At 51.4% G+C, this 9,894-nt stretch overlaps 1 protein-coding gene and 1 non-coding gene across 8 annotated transcripts in view; both read right to left on the reverse strand.

The window, feature by feature from the left end:
* Window positions 1-5,870, reverse strand: part of TRRAP (transformation/transcription domain associated protein) — a 113,365-nt gene extending 107,495 nt beyond the window's left edge. For 5 of the 7 annotated variants that reach the window (XM_028088564.2, XM_028088566.2, XM_028088563.2 and 2 more), the window contains exons 1-3: window positions 5,774-5,870; window positions 3,084-3,247; window positions 2,617-2,666 (exon numbers count right to left, since the gene is read on the reverse strand). In XM_028088564.2, the coding sequence (XP_027944365.1) occupies window positions 2,617-2,666; window positions 3,084-3,183 (150 nt within the window). In that variant the 5' untranslated portion in view covers window positions 3,184-3,247; window positions 5,774-5,870. Of the gene's footprint in view, window positions 1-2,616; window positions 2,667-3,083; window positions 3,248-5,276; window positions 5,587-5,645; window positions 5,715-5,773 lie in introns of those variants that run through there. The other 2 variants (XM_028088562.2, XM_028088561.2) reach the window with 2 other exon arrangements.
* Window positions 2,744-2,955, reverse strand: LOC148162882 (small nucleolar RNA ZL1). Its single transcript, XR_015766588.1, has one exon. It is a non-coding gene; the product is annotated as a small nucleolar RNA ZL1 (small nucleolar RNA).
* Window positions 5,871-9,894: the final 4,024 nt, after the last annotated feature.

The following is a 9,894-nucleotide window of genomic DNA, read 5'->3' on the forward strand; positions in this document are numbered from 1 at the left end:
TTTCAACTCAGCCCCCAGCTTTCTGATCCATATGAGTTTTTCATGTGAGTTCTAACTTGAAGGTTCCTTTATATCCTGTCCTGAAAGATGGCCCACAGAACCTTTACCTAGCCCACAATTTTATTCCTAAATGCTTAGCGAAATGTGTTCCTAAGACTCCTGAAACTATTGGGATTTTTTTTTTTTTTTAATCTCACTCAGCTCATTCTGATATTTTTCTGGGGTGGTAGTGGTGGTAATTTAGAATTACCTATGGAGGGTCATTCTAGTATTTAATTCTTTGAAGGGCTGAGTCATCCGAATTTCATGGAAGGCCAACGTTTCTAACATACAGATTTCCAAAGTCACAATTTTCGAAAGCCCCAAGTACACTTACTGCTTCACTGCCTTTTAGTTCTGTGAATTTAATCAACGTGTCTGTGACCAAAGTCAGAAATTAACTTGCTAACTGCCAGACAGGACAGGCGAGAAAGGGGTGGGACACTTAGTGCCCACAGAGGCCGGACACACGCGTGCTTTCTGCGGGCTCCCCAGCTCCCCCGTGACTCCACCCTCTCAAAGCCCGCTGGGGCTATGGTTCTCAGGGAGCAGTTTTTCCAAAAACACAGAATGCAGGCCCATCATGTCCTGCCTCCCACCTCTTTTTTTAGCTTTTTTGTTTTTTGGGTTTTTTTTTAACAGCTTGCGTTAGCAGCTTGGGCAGAAGAGAAAGCTCTTTAGCTCAATCTCTAAATATCTCAGGATTTTTTTTCCCAGCTCAGTTCAAGGCAACAAGTCCTTAAAAACGTCTACTTAAAATAAAACCACCAAAAAAACCTCCCACCAAACGGAAATACTACCCAGTGCTACAGAGAGTAGGGCACTGATTCAGTCCCACTAGCATTTATTTGATCCTTTGTAATTCAAATGACCATGCCAGAAGCTAAAAACATTTTATCTGCTGTTCTTAATCACATTAACTGAGAAATGTTTTATTATCCCTACTTTAAAAAAAACAAAAAAGAAAGAAAGAAAGAAAGGTGACCTTCTCTCCTGCCTATGCAACTAACAGCATGAAACTAACCATGAAGTTGGACAAAAAACCAGGGAACAGTTTTCAGGTGCTGGACAAGAGGCAGGGCTAGACCACAGCCTCTAGGAGGGGAGATTATAATGACCACCATGGCTCTCAGCCTGTGTACACATGTCCTGACCGGAGCTCAGCAGGCTGGCACCCAAGGAGAGCAGGATGGTCCTACTGAAGTGAGGAGCAAACACAAGTTCTGACCAGTTCAGGTGGCCAGAATCTACAAAGCAGAGCCCCAGAGAAACAGGAACTATAGCAGATGGTCTTCTCTGAGACCTTGACTAAGGACTGGACTGCACGTATAAGTAAGATGAGGTAAGACCACCTGAAGCTTACCAGACAGTGACGGCTTCGGGATTGAGAGATCTCAAGAGGTATCAGAGGTCCAGCAATGTTGGAGGATGGTGGGGTTCCAGCCTGGACACAGTGCCAACACTTTCCTACCACCTCTTTAACATCCCAGACATCCTGCTGAGGAAGGACCATGCCCTAGAGGAAAGCCTATTCTGGACCTCTAAAACAAGCCAAGCCTAAAATCAACCTCTGATGATATCCATGGGAGCTGGAGTTTGGAGGTTGAATCTGGCCAAATTAGAGAGACCTGGGGAACACCTTAGCCTTCCCACAGCATAAAACCAAACCTACGCACGTTCGAGGAGGTCAGCTAGGAACTGAACTGCCTATCACAATCAAAATATCAGTACTCTTCAGAGGGAGGTAACAGAAGTCCCTATACTTCACCTACAGTATTCGCCACATTATCAAAAACTACTAGACAATGCAAGAAGCAGGATAACGTGACCCAGAGTCAGTAGAAATTAATCCTCATCTAGCCCAAATGCTGGATTTAGCAAAGACTTAAAGGCAGTCATTATAAAATGGTCCAAGAATAACAACAAGATGGTACTGATACACGATGATGATCTCTGTGAAGAAGGGAAATCTGAAAGAAGAACTAAATGGAAACTCCAAAACTGAAAGTATAAGAACTGAAACAAAAAAATGTAAAAAGTAAACTGAAACTTTTAAAACCTCTCAGCCAACTGGAGAGGACACAGAAACAGTGAGCAAACCTGAAGACAGATAATAGAAATCATCCGATCCAGAGAACAAAGGGAAGACTGAAGAAAAGTGAACAGAGCCCAAGGACCCATAGGACACCGGGAAATCGTGGAACGTGAGGCTCAGAAGAGAGGAACTGCTCAAGGTCACGCAAGTGCTCTCAGTCCACAGTAACACACCCTCTATTACGTGAAAGTAATGAATCCACAATATAAGTCTGAGTGCATCCGGAAAGTTTATGCCTCAAAATGGAAAAAAGTTTAACCACCAAAACCAAAGCAACATCCCTCAACGTCACTTGAAGTTCACGGTCACTAGTGTGAAGAAATTGGACAACGCTGCACACATCAAATTTCAGTTCTGAAATACAATAAACCACATTAACAGAGAGAACGATTTGTGACTCACTAGTAAGACTGACAGAGAAGCGATTGGAAAGTACACGTGATTATTTACCTCACAACGAAAAAAATATATTAAGCTCATACCTCAAAATTTTCACTAACTTCTTGCATCATTTTTAACTTTGTTTCATCAGCTGTAAATGACAAGACAAGTCATCAGGTAATTGAAATTATGTTAAGGATCTTCATAAAATTATTGGATTTAGTAAGAGAAGCAATCAGATCTTATCAGTTTGACTGTCATGGTCCAACAGAAGGCACATAACTAGTTCCCTACAACCAGTCACACACATTCACACTCCCAGACGTACGCGTGCACGCACAAACAAGGATACACACACACACACACACACACACACACACACACACACACACGTGCCTCTTTGGGGCTCCAGCTAGTAACGCTCATCACTTTGCTTCTCCACAAGGCAGAGAATGGTAAAATTAGGGTAAGAGTTAATATTGCTGTTCATCTCAATGTGCACATCATTTGAACTGAGATCAATGAGTCACAATAATGCATTTCTTAATAACAAGAAGGATCAACTCACGTGTATTTACATCCGTGAGAGCTGCCACAAACTGAAGGTATTTTTTCATCAGAGTGGTTTGGTCAACCACCGTGGCCCCCTGTGTTGCAACAAATGCCATTTTTTTTTTTTTGAGTTGGTTTGTTTCTCAAGAGAAAAGTATCAGGTCCATGAGTTCACCCAGCCTATGAAAAGAAGCGTATGGTTAGCCAACTTATTGAAGGCACAGGCTCACCGTCTCTATGAAAATCTTACCTAAATGACTGTATTAAGCTAAATACTTTTTAATTAACCCACAATACTATTCCCTCTGCTTTTTTGGAAGTAAAATTTACTTGCATCCATTTTTCCTATTAATTTCTAAACATTATTTTTTATAAATGAAGGCTTCCCCCCCTTACTGTAAATCCTTTTTTCCCTAGGCCAGGGGTGGGCAAATTCTCTATAAGCCAGACAGTAAATATTTCAGCCTTTGTGGGCTCTATCACAACCACTCAGCTGTGTTACAGCCAGAAAACAGCCACGGACCACACATAAATGAAAGAACATGGCTGTGATCCATAGAACTGTATTTATGGACACTGAAATTTGAACTTCACGTAATTCTCAAATGTCATGAAACATTACTCTTCTTTCAACTTTTTCTCAACCATTTAAAAACGTAAAAATTCTTAGTTTGTGGGCTGTATAAAAACAGGCAGCTGGGGGCGCCTGGGTGGCTCAGTTGGTTAAGCAACTGCCTTTGGCCCAGGTCATGATCCTGGAGTCCCTGGATCGAGTCCCGCATCAGGCTCCCTGCTCGGCAGGGAGTCTGCTTCTCCCTCTGACCCTCCCCCCTCTCATGTGCTCGCTCTCTCTCTCTCTCTCTCTCTTTCTGTCTCAAGCAAATAAATAAAATCTTTAAAAATAAATAAATAAATAAACAAACAAACAAACAGGCAGCTGAGGGGCACCCAGCAGGCTCAATCTGCGGATGCAACTCTTCGTCTCGGGGTTTTAAGTTCCAGCCCCACGCTGGGTGTAGAGGTTACTTAAAAATAAAAATCTTAAAACAACAACAAAAAACAGGCAGCTGACTGGATTGGGCAACCTCTACCCTAGGTGACTGGTTATCAAACTTCAGTGGGCACGAAGATCACGAGGTGCCAAAGGTGGGCCTCCAAGCGCTACCCAGAGGCTGTGGTTCAGTGAGGGGCCCAGGAAGCTGTAAGTTTTGCTTGCAGCTAGCCCAAAGTAGGCACTTAGAAAACGCTGCTTGCATGAATGAATGAATGAATGCATGCATGCTTCAGGTTGTTGATGACCAGAGGAAGAATTACCTCTCCAGGCTGACACCTACATAGAGGGAGACCTGGTTTTTGTTTTAAGAGCACTCACAAAAGTTTCTTGAGAACCTGGTGAATTTGCTTTTACACATCTTCCTTGTATATATAACCGCTTAATTCCACTCTGGATCAAGAGGCAGCTTCATGACTTAATTTTCTCCTTCTTTCTGCAGACCTTTCAAAAGCCCTCCCTACCGGAAGCCCTTCCTAGCAGCTCACACACCGCTGCCCCGAGTGATGAGGACCCCCTGACTCCACAAAGCCTCTCCGGGCCACTCTCTTCGAGACACCAAAGCACTTCTCCGATGCAGAGGAGCCGCCCGACTGCTGCTCTGTCGCACTCCTCCGGCTCAGAGCAGGAAAACTCCCTGAGACTGAAGAGGGGGACTCTGTCAGCCCCGCTGGATGACCTGACTACTGCTTCCTCTTTCAGGTCACACGCCCTCCCCCAAACACGAATGCCCCCCATCCCTGGGGACCCAAGAATCAGGGTCATGGCATCTCCGTGCCTACGAAACTTGTGGTCGTGCCCAAACTCCTTAAAAGCTTGAACCCCCTCTTTCACCAAAGTCGTCCACTCTTCCATTTCCCGGGGCCCCAAGAGGCCAGGCCCCGCGTCCTGCCCGGCCGGGGGGGGGGGGGCGGGGGGCGCGGGGGGCTGAGGAGGGAAAACGGCCCACCGCGGCTATCCGTGGGAGAGCGACTCGAAGACGCCGGGGGCCGAGGGCCTGGGCCTGGCCTCCGTCGGGCCCCCGCGTCCCGGCCCAGGTGGGAAGGCCGGAGCCGGCGCCGCGCCCGCGCACCGACAAACGGCCCCGCCGCCCCGCCCCGCCGCGCCGAGCCTGGGGCGGCGCCGCCGGGCCAGAGGGGGCGCTGTCTTCGCCGCTACCTTCGCTCTCCGCGCCGGGTCGGGAGAGCCGAGGGCCTGCGTGGAGGCCGGGAGGTGCCAGGCTGGCCTGCGGGCGCTTCTGGGGGAACCGGGCCCCAACCCCACACTCTCTCTCCGCCGTCTCAAACGGCTCTCCGCTTCCCTCCTTTTGTCGCCGTCTCCGGACACCCAGCGTCCGCCCCTCCAGGCCGTGGTACGGCGAGCGCCGAGGGCCAATTCTCGCGCCGCTTAGCCCTCCGCCTCCCAGAAGCTCCCCAGCGCGGCCAAGCAGCCGGAGACTACAGGGCGGCCGCCGGCTCCAGCCTGCCGGGCTGGACACCCATGGGGGCCGGGAGCGGCGGGCCTGGGGACCGGGCACACAGAGCCTACCTCTATTGCTGAGCAGAGCCGCCGCGCCGCAGAGGCCTCCCCACGCCGGACCCCGCCGCACCGGTCCGGGCCTCCGCGCGCACCTCCCGGGGCCGTTCCGCCGCCCTCCCGCGCCTGCCCGCGCTTACCCCGATCTCGGCGGCCGGCCTCCTGCAGACCCGGCCCGCGACCCCCAGCGAAGCCCTGGCCGCCACCGCCGCCGTGCAGTCCCGCCCCCGCTTAAAGCGGCTGCGCCCGCCGCGGGAGAAGTAGGTCCGGGCGCACCGCCCCCAAGTGGGTGCGGCCTGGGCGGGCGGCGGGAGCGGGGAGGGGCGTTGCTCCCGGGTGGGCCCGCCCGGCCCTTTAAACCTCCGCCTGGTGGGCGGGGCCGCCTTCAAGGTTGGAGAGGCCCGCCAGTGCCGGTCGTCTTTGGGCCCCTTCTGCCCTAAAATATGCGCGCGGGAGCCAGGCCTGGGAAGGGGAGGGGAGGGACAGCGGGGGCTGCTGCAGGGGGGTGGGCACCCGAGGGGCTCCCTTAGCAGGCGGCGGTCGGGCCAGGAAAGAGTCCATCCCTGAACTGAATGTGGCAGGCCCGGCGGGGTTTCCTCCCTCCTCCCTTCCTGGGGTCATTCTTAACCGTTCGAAAGGGGAGGAGGCAAAGCAGGGGCCTTGGGAAGGCGAAGGCAGAGACAGACAACGAGACCCTGCAAGCAAAGGAAAGCCCGGGTGTTCTGCTCGGAGGTGGTGGGCCTGCTCATTTGCTCCGCATATACATCACCCAGAGGCTGGACCACAGACGATCTCTGTCAGCTCCTGCCTGGTGGGGCAGTGACGAGAAGGAGGGACAGTGGGGCAGAACGCCCTGATGCCCAAGTGAGATGGTGTGGGCAGGATCAAGACGCCTTAGAAGGGAAAAGTACTCTTGGACCTCACCTACGACTCCATCTAGAAGAGTGGTTGAATAGTGAGCGGCTCCGGGTTACCCATGGTTACCACGTTAGATGGACAGAGCAATAAAGTGATGACCTCTCTCCCCCACCTCCAGGACCTGGCTCCACCTCCCCTTTCCTGACAATATCTCACCCCCCTCCCCCCATCATCACTAAGGAACATCTTTGTGTTCCCCTCCCAGACAGATACATTTCACACTTTGTAATAAACGCAACCTGCAGTACCTGGAACGTATCTGGGAAGAAAGGTGCCTTATTCAGAAGCATGCTCCTTACTTGTTTAAAAATGTTGCCACTCAAGAACAACCCTCTGTTGAACTGCTGGGAATTTATATGAATGTATTTAGTGTCACTTATTTCTGCCCTGGGAGAAATAAAATGGGTCAGAATACCTTTTCCCCCATGGAAAAATTTCTTGCAAGCAAAATCCTCTCTACTCCTAACCACCCCGCCCCCCGAAAGTAATAGGTCCAAAGTTGGGGAAGGTTTAATAATCTGAGGGCTGAAATCAGTGTGCAGACAGTTATTGTTTCATATTGTTTGGTGGGAAGGGGGTGGAAAAGAAAGCAGGAGATAGATAAACCTTTTGATAAGTTTCAGATTAATTGCACAGGCTAAAGTCTTATAGTTAAGCCTAGCTCTAATATTGGCTAATTGCCTGCACTTCTCATGGCCCTAGCTTCTCCTAACAAAGTACCCAACACACTATTACGATTTTTGCCTGTTTTCTTGTCCATCTCCTGAACTAGAGGTTAGAGACAGTGTCAACTCCATCCCTATCAGGTAAATTAGATTACGCCCGTCCTCTGCTTAAAACCCTCCGAAGACTTCAGCTCATCCTCATTTCCTGGCCCTATGTACCTCCCAACCTCACTCTTGATGTTCCAGCTGGAGTGGCCTTGCTGTGCCTCATGCCCAGCTAGGACCTCTGGAATGTTCTTTCCTCAGAGGCACACAACTGACTCCTTGTCACCTTGATGATCTCAAATGTCACCTCCTCAGAGACAACTTTCTTAAAGCCCAGTGTAAGAAAACCACTGTTCCTTCCACCACCGCCCCCATTCACTATCTCATAATACTGTAATACTGTAATAATTTCACCAGGGGAAATACTCACAATACTGTATTTTCTCCCCAATAACCTCGTAATCTGAACATCAGTTCCAGGGTGGCCTTCGCAGTGGCTTCTGTGACATAGATAAGACTATCTGTGACTACTGTAATATTATTATTTGATGCAATCACGTGACACGTAAAAAAACAAAATCTTACTATTTTGTTTTCCGCATTTAGTTCAATTTTTAAAAATTTTTTGAAGATTTTATTTATTTGAGGGGTGCCTGAGTGGCTCAGTCGTTACGCGTCTGCCTTAGGCTCAGGTCACGATCCCAGGATCCTGGGATCGAGCCCCGCATCGGGCTCCGTGCTCTGCGGGAAGCCTGCTTCTCCCTTTCACACTCTCCCTGCTTGTGTTCCCTCTCTCGCCGTGTCTCTCTCTAACAAATAAAAAAATAAAGATTTTATTTATTTGAGAGAGAGAAAAGCGCGCGCATGAGCTGGGGGAGGGGCAGAGGGAGAAGCAGACACCCCACTGAGCAGGGAGCCCAACGCAGGTCTCTGAGATCATGACCTGAGCCGAAGGCAGATGCTTAACCGACTAAGCCACCCAGGTGCCCCTAAAACAATTTGTTTTAGATTTTACTTTTTAAGTAATCTCTACACCAGCATGGGGCTCAACCTTAACAGCCCTGATGAGGTCGAGTCACAGGCTCCACCCACTGAGCTAGCCTGGTGCTCCTGCATTTAGTTTGTTTTAAAAGCCGCTAATAACCAGACCTTTGAATAATGTTAGTTAAATATTTGAAACTCGGCTTATAACCTTAACATACTTTTTTTTCTTTCAACCACAATTTTCTCCTCAATTCCTGATGGACAAGCAAAACTCTACCAGGTCTGTAAGCAATTCCAACGATGACAGCCAATACCGATAGAATGCAACGGCCAAAGCACTGTTCTATGTATTAACTCATTTTGTCCTTGCTACAGTCTCATAGGGCAGGAACTACTTCCATTTTAAAGATAAAGGAAAGTGACTTTCCCAAGGTCACATAACTCTCAGGGAGAATCCAAAGTCTCCTGCTTCCTAGGCCTGGAATTGTCCCCAGGATGGTGATTGAGGCTACTGGGGCAGGGGGGCGTGACACCTGTCTAGCACTTTCAGCTTTCCTAGGGGGGCTCACTCAAATCTGTTCCCCCTCCATTAGGGTGAGATGGCAGTGTGGCCAGTGAGCCCATCCTCAGGGGAGGCCACCGCTGTCCCAGAGACAGAAGCCACTCCTGTAGTTGTCTCGCTCCCATATGGGATTCAAGTCATGGTGCATCCGTGCGCACCAGGCCCGAGGGGTTCATCCAACTTCCCTCCCTGTAGGTGGGATCCCTTGTCCAAAGTAGAGTTAAACAGAGGCCGAGGTGGGACAAGGATCCAGGCCCCCAGCTTCCAGTCTTGAAGACCGGACAGACACAGCCACCTTCGAGGAGGAAAGACATGCTCCACTCTATTACGGCGGGTGGAAGCGCCTGCCTAGGCCAGGAGGGGCCTGGTCACCCCTCATTGCCGGTTGTCTGAGTCTCACAAAGCCCTCAGTGACAGTGATGGCACCATGGGCCCAACTGTGAGCGTGAGCAGTTTGAAGGCAGGGACGGAGAAGGTAAACTGAGGAATGACGTGAGTCTCAGCGTAGGTGCTTGAGTCCCTCCCTCAGGAGGGATACGGGGTGTTTGCCGTCCCTCTGCCCGGCGCCGGGCACACAGTGGGGGCTCCACGTGAATGAGGAGCCGCATCTCCAAATCATGTGCGTCAAGAGGGGAAATGGCAACTGGAGAAGAACCCACAGGGGCCGGCGCGCGGCTTTGCAGCGGGGCGCGCGCCTCTGGGGACGCTGAGTCAGAGCCGGCGGGCGCCGACGCGGGGAGGCGGCGCAGACCGGAGGAGCGCAGACCCAGGGAGGGGAGGGGAGGGGAGGGGAGGGGAGGGGAGGGGAGGGGAGGATCGTGGGGAGAAGAGGGGTAAAGGGAGGAGAGAAGAGGGGAGGGGAGGGGGCGCGGGAGGCGGCGCAGACCGCAGGAGCGCGGGCTCCGGGAGGCGGGGGTTCGTGGGGAACGGAGGGGTGAGGCGAGGGGAGGAGGGACGCGGGGAGGGGGCGCGGCGCGGCGCGGCTGACGTGGGCCGGGGTCGGCGCGGCGGGCTGTGGGCGGCGGCGGCGCGCAGCGACACAGCGTCGCGAGGCGAGGACGAGCGAGCGCCGCTCCCGCACCTCCCC

Source organism: Eumetopias jubatus, unplaced genomic scaffold (assembly GCF_037043125.1).
Source record: "Eumetopias jubatus isolate StellerSeaLion01/CBP00866 unplaced genomic scaffold, mEumJub1_p1.0 scaffold_12, whole genome shotgun sequence".
Classification (NCBI taxonomy): Eukaryota; Metazoa; Chordata; class Mammalia; order Carnivora; family Otariidae; genus Eumetopias; species Eumetopias jubatus.